We start from the raw sequence: 14,557 nt of genomic DNA, 5'->3' as shown, positions 1-14,557 counted from the left end.
AAAGTCTATTTTATCTGATACGAGTATTGCTACTCGAGCTTTCTTTTGATTTCCATTTGCGTGGAATACCTTTTTCCATCCCCTCACTTTCAGTCTGTATGTGTCCCTAGGTCTGAAGTGGGTCTCTTGTAGGTGGGTCTTGTTTTTGTATCCATTCAGCAAGCCTGAGTCTTTTGGTTGGAGCATTTAATCCATTCACGTTTAAGGTAATTATCGATATGTATGTTCCTATGACCATTTCCTTAATTGTTTTGGGTGTGTTTTTGTAGGTCCTTTTCTTCTCTTGTGTTTCCCACCTAGAGAAGTTCCTTTAGCGTTTGTTGTAGAGCTGGTTTGGTGGTGCTGAATTTTCTTAGCTTTTGTTTGTCTGTAAAGCTTTTGATTTCTCCATCGAATCTGAATGAGATCCTTGCCGGGTAGAGTAATCTTGTTTGTAGTTTCTTCCCTTTCATCACTTTAAGTATATCATGCCACTCCCTAGTGGCTTGTAGAGTTTCTGCTGAAAAATCACCTGTTAACCTTATGGGAGTTCCCTTGTATGTTATTTGTCATTTTTCCCTTGCTGCCTTCAATAATTTTTCTTTGTCTTAAATTTTTGCCAATTTGATTACTATGTGTCTCAGCGTGTTTCTCCTTGGGTTTATCCTGTATGGGACTCTCTGTGCTTCCTGGACTTGTGTGGCTATTTCCCTTCCCATGTTAGGGAAGGTTTCAACTATAATCTCTTCAAATATTTTCTCTGGTCCTTTCTCTCTCTCTTCTCCATCTGGGACCCCTGTAATGCGAATGTTGTTGCGTTTAATGTTGTCCCAGAGGTCTCTTAGGCTATCTTCATTTCTTTTCATTCTTTTTCCTTTATTCTGTTCCACAGCAGTGAATTACACCATTCTGTCTTCCAGGTCACTTATCCGTTCTTCTGCCTCAGTTATTCTGCTATTGGTTCCTTTTAGTACATTTTTCATTTCAGTTATTGTATTGTTCATCACTGTTTGTTTGTTCCTTAATTCTTCTAGGCCTTTGTTAAACATTTCTTGCATCTTTCCGATCTTTGCCTCCATTCTTTTTCTGAGCTCCTAGATCATCTTCACTTCATTATTCTGAATTCTTTTTCTGGAAGGTTCCCTATCTCCACTTCATTAATTTTTTTTCTGGGGTTTTATCTTGTTCCTTCATCTGGTACATAGCCCTCTGCCTTTCATCTTGTCTATCTTTCTGTGAATGTGGTTTTTGTTCCACAGGCTGCAGGATTGTAGTTCTTGCTTCTGCTGTCTGCCCTCTGGTGGATGAGGCTATCTAAGAGGCTTGTGCAAGTTTTGTGATGGGAGGGACTGGTGGTGGATAGAGCTGGCTGTTGCTCTGGTGGACAGAGCTCAGTAAAACTTTAATCCACTTGACTGCTGATGGGTGAGTCTGTGTTCCCTCCCTGTTGGTTGTTTGGCCTGAGGCAACCCAACACTGGAGCCTACCTGGGCTCTTTGGTGGGGCTAATGGCAGACTCTGGGAGGGCTCACGCCTAGGAGCACTTCCCAGAACCTCTGCTGCCAGTGTCCTTGTCCTCACAGTGAGCCACAGCCACCCCCTGCCTCTGCAGGAGACCCTCCAACAATAGCAGGTTGGTCTGGTTCAGTCTCCCCTGGGGTCACTGCTCCTTCCCGTGGGTACCGATGCACACACTACTTTGTGTGTGCCCTCCAAGAGTGGAGTCTCTGTTTCCCCCAGTCCTGTCAAAGTCCTGCAATCAAATCCTGCTAGCCTTCAAAGTCTGATTCTCTAGGCATTTCTCCTCCCGTTGCTGGACCCCCAGGTTCGGAAGCCTGACATGGGGCTCAGAACCTTCACTCCAGTGGGTGGACTTCTGTGGTATCAGTGTTCTCCAGTCTGTGAGTCACCCACCCAGCATTTATGGGATTTGATTTTACTGTGATTGTGCCACTCCTACCATCTCATTTTGGCTTCTCCTTTGTCTTTGGATGTGGGGTATCTTTTTTGGTGATTTCCAGTGTCTTCCTGTCAATGATTGTCCAGCAGCTAGTTGTTATTCTGGTGTTCTTGCAAGAGGGAGTGAGAACACGTCCTTCTCCACCATTCTTGGTTCAGGGCCAAAATGTATATTTATTTGTAACTCTTCTCTCTTCTGAGTTAAAAGTCAATTGCATAGAGCAATATTGATAAAACTGTGTTGATGGGCTTATAATGTATAAAACAGTAATTTATGAAAATAATAGTACTAAGAAGAGATAACAACAGAGCTGTATTGGAACTAAGTATTTGTATACAACTGAAAGTAAATTGCTATTAATCCAAACCAGGTTATTTTAAATTAAGATGCTAATTATAAACCCCAGGGCAACCACTAAGAAAATAACTCCAAAAAATATAAGAGAAATAAGGAATTAAAATGGTACACTACAGGGGGAGGGATAAATTGGAAGATTGGGATTGACATATACACACTACTATACATAAAATAGATAACTAATAAAGACCTACTGTATAGCACAGGGAACTCTACTCAGTACCCTGTAATGGCCTATACAGGAAAACAATCTAAAAAAGAGTGGATATATGTATTTGTATAACAGATTCACTTTGCTGTACACCTAAAACTAAAACAACAGTGTAAATCAACTGTACTCCAATAAAAAAATTTTTAATGTTACACTAGAAAAGATCTAGTTAACAGAAAAGAAGGAGTAATGGAGTAATAGAGGAATAAAAAAGATATGACATATAGAAATTAAATTCCAAATTGGCACACATAAATCCTACCTTCTGAGCAATTACATTAAATGTAAATGGATTTTTAAAACCCCAAATAGCCAAAGCAATCCTGAGAAAGAAGAACAAAGCAGAAGGCATCATACTTCCTAATTTCTAGCTGTACTATAAGGCTATAGTAATAAACAGACACATAGACAATGGAACAGAATCAAGAGCCCAGAAATAAACCCACAAACAGTGCACAAAGTTTCCAATTTCTTTACTTCCTTAGTAACACTTGTCTTTTTTTTTTCTGTTTTTTAATAGTAGCCATTCTGATAGATGTGAGGTGATATCTCATTGTGGTTTTGATTTGCATTTCCCTAATAATTAATGATGTTGAATGTCTTTTGGATTATGCTATTTATTTATTTACTTACATAAAGAATCCACAAAAAATTTATTGGAGCTCATGAAGATGTTTAGCAAGATTGCATGATACAAGATCAATATACAAAAATCAATCATATTTCTATTCACTAGCAATGAAGAATTTTTAATGAAATTAAGAAAGCAGTTTCACTTATAAAAGCTTGGAAAATAATAAAATAGGGATAAATTTAACAAAATAAGTGTAAGATTTGTATAGTGAAAACTATAAAATATTGTTGAAAGAAATTAAAGAAGACCTAAATGAATGGTAAGACATCCATATTCATGGATTGGAAGACAATACAATGTTAATATGGCAATATTCCACAAATTAATTTATAGTTTCAATGCAATCTGTATTAAAATCCCACTTGGATTTCTTTTTTTTTTAGAAATTGCAAATTGGTTCTCAAATTTATATGGAAATGCAAAGAATCCAGAATAGCCTAAACACCTTGAAAAAGTAGAACCAAGGTAAAGGCCTCACACTTCCCAATTTTAAAACTTATACAAAGCTTCAGTAATCAAGATAGTATGGTACTGGAATAAAGATAGACAAATAGATCAACAGAATAGAATAGAGATTCCAGAAATAAATCCTTACTTTTACCATCAAATTTCTTTTACAAGAATGCCAAGACAATTCAATAGTGGTAGGGCTACTAAGTGCAAAAGAATGAAGTTGGACTCCTTCCTCCTACGATACACAAAAAATAGCTCAAAATGTATCATAGACTTAAATGTAAGAGGTAAAATTGTAAGTCCTTATAAGAAAACATCACATCTTCATGACCTTGGGTTAAGTAATGGTTTTTCAGATGTGACACCTAAATCACAGTGACAAAAAAATAAATTGGACTTTACCAAAATAAAAATTCCTTAGAGAGTTTCAGCAATAGAGTTGAACCATCAGTGAACTTGAAGATAGATGGATAGAGAGTATGCAATCTAAAGAACACAGAAAAAATGGAATGAATAAAAACAAACCGAGCCACAGAGAAATGTAGGACACCTTCAAGCACACTAACATACGTACAATGGGAGTCCTAGAAGGACAGGAAAAGAGAAGGGAGCATTAAAAAGTTTTGAAGAAATAATGGATGAAAGCTTTCCAAATTTGCTGAAAACATTAAGCTACATATCCAAGAAGCTCAGTGATCTATAAGTAAGATAAATGAAGAGATACAGACCCAGACACATTACAGTAAAATGCTGAAAGTCAAAGACAAAGAGGAAATCTTGAAAGCAGCAAGAGAGAAATCACTCATCCATACAAGGGAACCCCAATAAGATTAACAGCTGACTTCCCACTGGAAATAATGGAGGCCAGAAGGCAGTGGGATGACCTGACCTATTCAAAGGACTAAAAGAACCTAGAATCTTATGTCCAGTAAAACTCTCTTTCAAAAATGAAGGATAAACAAAATTACATAATGGTGATGGTTGCACAATTCTGTGGATATACCAAAAATCATTGAAGTTTATACTTTTAAAAGAGTGAATTTCATGGTATGTGAATTACATCTCAATAGAACTAGTTTTTTGGGTTTTTTTTTAATCCAATGAGTTTACTTTTCACTTAGGCTTCTAATCAGCACCACTGTCTACCCTGCAGTGTCTGAGTCGGGTGATTGCAAGAGCAAACCTCCATGCCAAGGCTGGCCAACTTGACCCTGAATTCCAGGGATACAGCCTTGTACCTGAGAGTCATCACAGCCAAAATGCTGGAGGCCCATCTGAGGTGCCGTTTCAAAAGGAGACTCTTCAAACCTGTTGTGTAGTCAGGGTTTGTTCGGCAACATGAAGCCAAACAATGGAAAGCCACCATCTGTGTTTCTCTTCTTTCTGCATGTGTGTGTGTGTGTCTGCACAGAATGCGTGTGTGCATTAGAAACAGAGAAATAGAAAGAATGCTGTGCTGTAATTGCAGCCAGCATTGGGTTTTGGTGCCTCCTGTGTGCCACCGTTGTCCCAGGCACTTTACGTATACACAATATCTTACTCAATCTTCGTAGCAGTCCAGAGAGGCAGGGATTGTTACTCCCCACGTTTCCCAGAAGCAGACTTTGCGTCAGAGAGAACAGGCACTTGCTCAAGGTCTAGAGCTCATCAGCTGGAGAGCCAGGTTCTAAGGCCTCAACACTCCCTGGCAGTATCGGCCTGATTAAATCCAGGGCCTGAGGCCTGACCTAAGTGCCTGGCTCGCTGACTCAGTATTGGCTCTGGATTTGCCAACCTCCAAGCCTCATTTCATCTACCTGCAAACTCAGTTGAAAAGCCTTGGCCTACTCTGCTCCACTGGGGAAACCCCAGAGAAACATGGCTGAAGGTCATTTCCTCATGGGTGAGTGGGTTTCCAAGGGTCAAGAGCCAGTAACCCAAGCTGGCTGAGTGGGAAGAGGCAGAGGGCTGGATCTGAGCCAGGGCCTGTTGGGAAGAGCAGGGAGCAGGCAGAGTGGAGTCAGGAGTCCAGGCAGAGCCCAGAGGGGCAGGTGTGGGCTGTGAGCAGGGACAATGACCCCAGCAGCCTCAGGCACTAAGGCCAGCCCCCAGCTGCAAGAGTGTGGGCCGCACACTAGCCAGGCTGTGGGAATTCTTCCCAGTTTGCTTTGCCAGGAATATAGCCTTTGGGAAACACTCAGGAAATGATCATCCCCAGAAGGACTAAGAGCTCTAGGTAGGCATTGTAGGCCCCAGACCCTCCACCCACTTCTGCTTACCTGTCAACTAGCAGCTCATGCACCCTCCGAACCTTGAGGTGTGAGAGGATTGGCTCCCAGTTTGGGAAATGCTGTCCCTGTCGGGCCACATCAGTTCAGCTAAAGAAGATCCAGAATCATCGAACCCCCTACTCCCTCAGACCCATTTTATTTATTTTCCAAGTCATCTGGCTCTTATTTAATTGCTCGCACATTCCTGAGAGCAGAGGCAGCAGATCCAGCCAGTGCCTGGAACACATGCTTGAAAGCTATGTGCAGAATGGGGCGGGCCATGGCCAGACCACCACGTGGCCTCCTGGAGGCCCTGAAGCCAGCCTTACTTTCTAAGCAGGGAACCCCTGGACAACCTGAGCCAAGCCCTCCATCCCATGCATCACTCTTGGCTGGCCAACAAGTCCATTTCCAGAGGCTTCCGGCAGCCACAGCACAAACCCTGTACAGTCGGCCCTCCGTACTTGCAGGTCCCACATCCATGGATTCAAACAACCACTATAAGAATTTTGTTTTAATTTCCAGAAGGTTCCAAAAAGCAAAACTTGAATTTGCTGTGCACCAGCAACTATTTACATAGTATTTACATTGTGTGAGGTATTATAAGTAATCTAGAAATAATTTAAAATATACAGGGTATTGTATAGGTTATATGCAAATATAACCATTTTATACAAGGGATTTGAGCATCCTTGGATTTGGGTATCCTGGGGAGTCATGGAACCGATTTCCCAGAAACCAAGGGCTCAGCACTCCTGCCCTTCTCCCCTCTCGTCCATTCAGTGTGAATTTAAGAAGTGCTTGTGCCTTCCAGGCCCTGTTCTAGGCCTCGGGGAAACAGCAGGAAGCCAGGCACAAAGGGCCCCAGCTCTCAGGGAACTGCCTTGCTGGTGGGGCTGACAGACAATAAACAAAACACAAATAAGTGGATTTCAGGAGTAAAGACTGATATGTGCTTGGAAGGAAATAGCAGCCAGCTGTGATGGAAACAAGTGCGGGAGAAGGGTGAGGAGATGTCTTTAGTTTCACGGTCACGAAGGCAGTCACAAAGGGGGGTGTAAATGTCCTGGGGCAGAAGAGAGCTGGCCCCTTGGGGAACTGAGAGAGACAAGTGGGACCCAGTGCTTAGCCAAGGCTGATGGAGCAAGGAGCAGGGCCACATGGGAGCGCTGTGCCTCCTGAGAGTCTGGATGTTATTCCATTTAAATGGGAAGCCCTGGGAAGGGGTGGGCATCTTTAAAAGGCCCCTTCTGGTTGGTGGGGTTGAGGTGCCAAGAAGAAGGAGGCTGTAATGATGGTGCCAATGCTAAGTGATGGTGACTGGTGATATGGTGCCAGCAGGGCTCAAGAGAGGTGGTGGCATGGTGTGTTTTAGAATCTCTTAGATGGGCTAGATGTGTCCTGTCCCACCAGTGATGGGATCAATCTCTGGAATGCTGCCATTCCCACTCTGGCCACCCCTCTGGGGACCAGAGGAAGGTGGAAGGTTTGGGGTCCCACAGCGCTGCTTCCATCCTGAACTGCTCCCCACTAGCTAGGTGACCTCAGACATGCCACGCACCCTCCCGGGGACCTCAAGGGACACTCGGTGAATGTCAGAGCTCTTTCTGCCAAAATAGTTTGCACTTTGTTAGGCTTAAAGTCAAGCTGCCTGGGTCGTGCCTGGGTTCAGCAGGACGTGACCCTGGGCATGGTAACCTTTCTGAGCCTCAGTTTCCTCATCTGTAAAATGAGCTGGTGAGGTTGCAGCAGGGGTTAAATGAGATGGTTAGGGAAAGCTGATGGTGGAGTTCCCAGTGCATGATGAGCCCTAAGTGAGTGATGGTTACTCTTGCAGCTCCTCCTTTATCTCCTGAGCTGCACCTCACACCAGGCCTCGGGCTCCACTCTCAGGATCCCAGGTCCTCAGAATGATAATCGCAGTCTGAGCTTTCTTGGAGAGAGCTTGGAAGTGAGTGTGAGGAAAGGCAGCAAAAGCTGAAGGACCAGACAAAAACACAGAGCTTACTCCAGCTGTTTTCAAGTTAAAGTTTATTGCCTTGTCTGACTTGGTAGCTATACACGTGTATCCAATGGCATCAAAGAGTCCATGGTGAAAAGTCAGTCTCCCCTGCCACTCCTGTCCTCCCACCATCCCGTTCCCCTACTCGGAAGTAACTTGATGACCACATTCTTCTCCCCACACCCAGAGATGTTCCATGTTTATACAAACAAAAGCCTACCGATTTTTTTTAGCACAAATGGCTGCCAATTAAAAGACATGCCTTTTTAAAAATATAACAATATGCCTGGGAGATTATTCCATGTCAGAAATACAGAACTACTTTAATCTTTTTCACAGCTGCATAGTATCCCATTTAGATAAGCCTCCCGTCCTTTCTTTTAAGCAATTCCACTTGTACTGTTTCTAATGTCTTTATCATCTCAATTAGTTCTGCAATGAGTATTCTTATACACCTGTCATCTTATATATTTGTTAATATATCTATGGAATACATTTCTAGGAGGATCATTGTAGTAATTGGCACAAAAATTTTAAATCTTAATTAGTGTTGCCAAATCACTCTCTGTAGAGAATGTACCAATTTTTCCTTTCAACCAATGTGTGAGGTGACTGTCCTCATTTCCCTTGACATAAATCATCAGATTTTTTTCACTCTTTCTAATCTGATACGATTATAGTTTTAATTTTCATTTCTTTTATTGTGAATGAAGATTTCCTTTTGTTTTGCATCCTAAAGGGCTGTATTTTCTGTGTACTCTCTATTCATATCTTTTGACCATTTTTCTATTTGATTGTTGATGTTTTTAGAGTTGATTTGTAGGAGCAATTTTATATCAAGGTATCTAGCCTTTGTGACATGAGTTAGAAATATGTTTCCACTCTGGCTTTTGACTTTGTTGACAGTGCTTTCTGCCTTGCAGACATTTTTGTTTTTGTATGGTTGGATCAGACTTTATGTCATAGTTTCTAGATTATGAACTGTACTTGGGAAAGTTTGCCCCTCTCCATGGTTAGAAAGGAATTTTCCCACATTTTCCTCTAGGACTTTTATGATTTTTTTGAAGCATGTAAATCTTTGATCCTCTTGGAATTTATCCTGGTTCATGAGGAGGTATGAATCTAACTTGACTTTGTCCTGATAACCACCGGCCTGCCCACCACCCTCTATTAATAACAGCTCTCATCCCAGCAGTTCGAGGGGCTCAGGTATAAGGGCAAGGGCAGATCACAGCGTAGACGGGGCTTTGGATTTGAGCCTCTGTCTTAAGAACAATGGGAAAGTGAGGAGTGGCGGGACGGGAGTGCCATGATCAGATTTGCATCTAGCCTCCGAATGGAGACTGGAGAGCATTGGGTCAGCATATTTGAAGCCATCTCTGATCCCAGGCACATCCCTTTCACTGCTAGTGGGTTTCAGCTCCTGGGTCTCCAGCCCTCTCTCCAACACCACTTCTGGGTGAACTCCTAGGGATCTTGATATCCGCATAGAAGCCCCTCACACCCTCGGCCTCTCACACCTCACTCGTGACTGACGGCCTCAGTTCCTACTTCACTGGCACAGTTGGAGCAGTTGGAAGAAAACTTCCACAAACTCCACCTGCACGGCCACACACCTGCATGCGCCGCCTCCCTGCTTATTGCCACAGACGGACTATCCAGGCTCCTGAGCACAGCCAATGCCACCTCTTATGCCAGGGCCAGTCCTTCTCGCCTCCTCAAGGACATCACTCCAGGAATCCCCCTTTCTCCAACATATCGGGTCTTCCGCTTCCTGCTGATGACTCCCATTGTGCAAACGTGCTGCTGTGCCTCTCATCCTGAAGAAATCCCTTCTCTGGACTCCACGCCACCAAAGCAACTACTCCATCTTTGCTCCCCTTTGCAGCAGAACTCCTAGAAAGCTCTCACTGTCCACATTCCTCCCCTCCCCTTCCCATCAGATGTCCACTCCTATCACCCTTCCTGTCTGTGGCCTCTGCATTGCTAGGTCCAGCCATCAGGTCTCAGTCCTCACCTCACGTGACCGTCAGCACTGATCGGCATGGGGATTATGCCATCCCCCTTGATGCACGCCCTCCACTCAGCTTCCAGGACTTCCTTCTCTTTCCCACCCCCTTCTAACTGTTGGAGTGCCCCCCGAGAGCCATGCGTGCACAGCTGAGCACCTGATCCTTCCAGCCGAACCTGCCAACCTACAGTCTCCCCACCTCTGTTGATAGCAACAACATCCTTTCAGTCGCTCAAGCCAAAATCTTCCTTGACTCGTGTCTCTTAGACTCCACAGTCTAGAGAAATCCTCTCGGCTCTACCTGCAGAATCAATCCAGAACTCAGCCACTTCCACCCCCTACACCGCTTCCACTGGCTGCGAGCCACCATCACCTCTCCCCTACATCACTGCAATAAGCTGCCCCGCATGGTATGACCCTTTTAAAACATAAACCAGGTCATATTATCTCTGCTCAAAACCCTGCAAGGGCTCCCACCTCAGAAAGAAGATAAAGTCCTACAAATCACCTACAAGGCCCCCCACAATCTGCCTCCCAGCACTAATAGCGCCCCTTACCCTGCTCTGCTGCCTGTCTCTTTCCACGACACTATCGCCTTCCAGGTGATGTACTGTTTATTATGCTTATTGTATCTCAGCTGTCCTCTCACTAGAAGGGGACAGGGGTGCTTGTCACTTTCACTGCTGTATCCCACTTTCCCAGAACAGCATTTAGAACAGTAGGCACTCAGTGAATGTCTGTGGGATGAGTGAAGAGGGTGATGAGTGAAGAAGCTATTGCAACAGTCAGGAGATGCTGGTAACATGGATGAGGTTGTGGTATTGGGGAGAGACCCAAGGGGGGGATGGGCTCCAGAACAACAAACAGTGGACGTGCCAATAGAGCATGTGGAGAGGGACTCCTCGTTTTCCCGTTCACTAGCTGGTCAGGAGGGGATGCCATCCACAGAGACCAGGAGCTGGAGAGGAGCACATTTGTGGGCAGAGGATTGTGAGTGTGACTGTGCATCCTTGTTTGAGGAATCATGGGATTATTCAAGGGGAGATCAAGCAGGCAGCTCAAAAAGGGAGCCTGGGCCTCAAGGCATGGTCAGGACTGGAGATTTGGGACACTTCCACCTAGTGTAGCCATGAGCATGGAAGAGCTCCTTGGAGAAGATGGAGAGAGGAGACTGATGAGCAGGGAACTGAAAAGAAGAAAGCTTAGACTTGATCCCTGAGGAGCCTTGGTATGTGAGGCTGGGAGAGGAGACTGAGTCAGCTGAATAGCTAGGGAGGTGGGAGGACATGTCATCTTGGAAGCCGAAGGAGGAGAGCACTTCTAGAAGGAGGTAGAAGATGAGTCCAAGGAGGAGAAGAAATCCTGTTGGGCTTATTGATTGGAGGAGGTCGTTGGAGACATGGTGAGTGCCACATTGGTGGAGGGATAGGAATGGAATCCAAACCGGAGGGTCATGAGGTCAGTGGAAGGTGACTAAGGGGAGACCCCCTCTTTCCAGCAGTGCAGCTGTGAGAGAGAGAAGAGCTGGGGCAGGAACAGAGGAGGGCGTGGAACAAAGGATGGTTTTCTCATGTTCAGAGCTGTGGGGAAGGATCTGCTTGAAAGGCAGGCTTGACCAGGGGAGCTTGGGGGCCGCAGGGTCCCAAAAAGGAAGAGGCGGGTCAGCTCCTCTGAGTTGTCAATGAAAATAATCAATAAACAATCTATAAAAGGAATAGAAAAGAGTTTTACTTGAGCCAAACTGAGGACTATAGCCCAGAAGCCAGCCTCACAGATAACTCTGAGAAACTGCTCCAGAGAAGCATGGTTTTCAGCACAGCTTTATGTCTTGTCAGAACAAAGAACCACAAACAAGTCAGGGATACATTCCTTCAGGGTTTCAAAAAAACAGATCAGCAAGTACACAGTGAGTCAGTATGGCTTTGGCACCTGGGAAGGGAATCTTATCATCAAAGGAGTACCAGCATTGGCGTCCCAGGAAGGGAGGCATTTAATCTTTATTTTTAACATGGACATTCTTTACTTCTGGTCAATGTGCCCTTTTCTTTAATAATTAAAGCAGGTGTACAGTGTATGTTTGATAGGCCACAAACAGGATGTTTTAGTTCGCAGAAAACCCAAGTTAACTCATGTATAAGCCAGAATGACTTCCCCGTACCTCAATATGTGAACATTTCTTCTATCAGAGTTAACCTGAGGGGCACGGAGCAGAGGCCAGGCACAGGTGCGGGTACAGGCAGGTGTGGGCGTGTGGCATCAGAAAGGCAATGGCAAGTCCGTCTGGTGGCTTTTCTCTTTTTTGTAAAACAGAGAGCAGGCTGAAAGAGAGATGCCAGCTGTACGGATGTCCACGTGGCCAACAACCTGCCCGGCCCCTAGTCTAGGCTTAGGGAACACACAGCCCACTCCCCTGCCATGTTACGTTCTCAGGCATTAGCACCATCATGCATTAGTTGCTCAAGTGAAAAATCATTGTCTCATCTCTCTCCTTCCTCTATGCCCGATACACCTCTCCACTCATGCTCCACCATTAAATCCATGAGCAAGTCCTGTCTGTCCTCACTGATAAGTACCATCCGACTCACTTCTCTTCATCTCCACAGCCAACCCCCAAGTCCAGGCCACTGTCACCTACAGGGGGACAACTGCAGCCCATCCTCATGCCCACTCTTTCCCCCTCAAATCACTCCTCTGTGCAGAACTCTTCAGTGTCCGCCACTGTCCTTCAAATCACGCTCCACTGGACAATGACGTGGAAACGAGATGCTGGGGTCTGGTTGGCTTGCCTTCTCCCCAGGCCCTCCCCTCCTGCAGCCCGGTCAGTTTCGCCTGGACCCTAGATGCCCAGTGACCTTGGCATATTTGGAGCTTTTCCCTCCTAGCCACGCTCTTCCCTCCCTGTTCCTCTCCCCGATAACTATTCCTCACCCTCTGGACTCAGCCTAGCCTCCCGACCCGAATCAGCCCAGTCTGGCTCCGGCCCCTCATTACATGCTGGGAGCTTCCTGTGCTTCCTCCTTGTGTCGTTGTTTTCTTAAGTATTGATCCATCCAAGGAAAATTCTGTGAGTCAGAGATCTTGCCTCTTTCACCACTGGTCCCATTAACCTGCACCCAGCAGCCCATCCGTAAATATGTGTGGGCTGGCTGACTGCCGAGGGCCGCCTCCCTGTGCCGGCCTCACTCTCCAGACTGAGGTCTGGGGTCTGCCAGGAGAGAGCAGAGGAGTCACTTGTCTGGCAGCAACATGGCTTTAGTGGAAAATGTGTAGGATTTGAGAGTCGGGAGACTTCCTTCGGGGATAAATTCCACCCCTAACCAACTATGTGGCCTTGGACAAGTCATTTCTTTCTCTCTGAGCCTCTGTGTGGTCATCTCTCACATGGGCATGTTCATCATACCTCAAAGATTGTTGAGAAGGTCAAATGCTGTCATAGATGTGCAATATGGTTTGCACACTGTAAGGTGAGGAACACCTGACTGTTCTCCATGGGGCAAGTCTCAGCTTGCTGCACCAGCCTTCCCTGCAGCAGCCCCCTGTGCTTCCAGACTCGCCTCCTTCAAATCCCCCAGGCGCAGCCAGGCTCGGCACCGTTAACCCCTACATTGTGGGAGCTGGGCTATGGGGCCCCCACCCCCCTACATGTCAGCTCAGCCTCACACTCACACATCCAGTGCACCTAGGAGTATTCTCACCTCCGCCCAGAATGTTTTCTTTCTCAAGTCTCTCCCTTTCCATAGAAATGAACCAACCCCTAGTGAGTTCCAAAATGTGTTCTTCAGGCAGGAACAGGTCTGATTCCTACCCTGCCTGCCAAAACCCAACATGGGTGGGCCCCAAGCAAGAAGCAGCAGCAGCCTCATGTAATGCATGCAGGAACCAAAACTTGCTGGATTGTCTTTACCAGGCACATGCCCACCCAGCCCCTCCAAGGACAGAGGCACTGCCTCTGCCATGCCACTTGGCTTTGGGGCCAATGACAGCATCAAAGCCTTGCGAGGAGGGGTGGCCAGGAGCTGTGTGAGAGAGGGGCCGGCCTGGGCGAGGGGACCCTCTCTCTCCCTTTGATGCTGACTGTGGCTTCTCTGCTTGTGTTTTGCAGGTCCTCCCGTAAGTGTCCTGGATTATGCTCTCTGCTCCTGAAAGATAAGACATTTTGTTTTCTCTCTGTGTAGCACTTTCATGAAAATAATATTTGATTAGAGCGATGTGTCCTTAAAATTAAATTCAGTCCCAGACAGGGGCCATATTTTTTTGTGACTCGTAGATGAATGCAAGCACAGGATTCCATGGGCTTGACTTGCCCAGTGAAGCATCCTGTGACTGTTTTCCCTCCAAGAGAGCTGACATGAGCCTGGTTGGTCCTCACCAAATCTCTGGCTCAGCTTGATGCACAGAAATGCAAGCACCATACCCATATTTCCTAAACGTTCAGCAGCAGTTGATCTGTGTAAGCATTTTCGTCTCACGTGCTTTGGCAGAAAGGGCTCTGGGGTCAGGCAGTTATGCCAGGAATATGTTGGGCTTGACCACTAGATCCTGGGGTCCGTTCTCCTTCTTTGCCAAGATATTTGACTCTCCGGGTTGGGCAACAGAGACCTCGAGAGCACAGCTGGCCAGTGAGGGTGCTGAGTTTGAGAAGGGTGTGAGGGAGGGGCTGGCTGCCCGATCCACAGCAGCCCCGGAAATCCCGTTCCTTCT

The 14,557-nt window shown here is 45.8% G+C and overlaps 1 protein-coding gene and 1 long non-coding RNA gene across 2 annotated transcripts in view; one reads left to right on the top strand and one right to left on the bottom strand.

Annotated features, from left to right (window-relative positions):
* The window catches only part of LOC309623055, a 95,065-nt gene extending 90,433 nt beyond the window's left edge, over positions 1-4,632 (bottom strand). Inside the window, exon 1 of the long non-coding RNA XR_014241261.1 lies at positions 774-4,632. This is a non-coding gene — a long non-coding RNA (uncharacterized lncRNA). The remainder of the gene's footprint in view (positions 1-773) is intronic.
* The window catches only part of COL23A1 (collagen type XXIII alpha 1 chain), a 370,527-nt gene that overhangs the window by 310,278 nt on the left and 45,692 nt on the right, over positions 1-14,557 (top strand). The window contains exon 4 of the mRNA XM_082379589.1: positions 13,959-13,966. Within this exon, the coding sequence (XP_082235715.1) occupies positions 13,959-13,966 (8 nt within the window). The remainder of the gene's footprint in view (positions 1-13,958; positions 13,967-14,557) is intronic.

This window comes from Balaenoptera borealis, assembly GCF_965194805.1.
Source record: "Balaenoptera borealis genome assembly, chromosome: 2".
Classification (NCBI taxonomy): Eukaryota; Metazoa; Chordata; class Mammalia; order Artiodactyla; family Balaenopteridae; genus Balaenoptera; species Balaenoptera borealis.
This window is presented reverse-complemented; position numbering and strand designations above follow the sequence as displayed.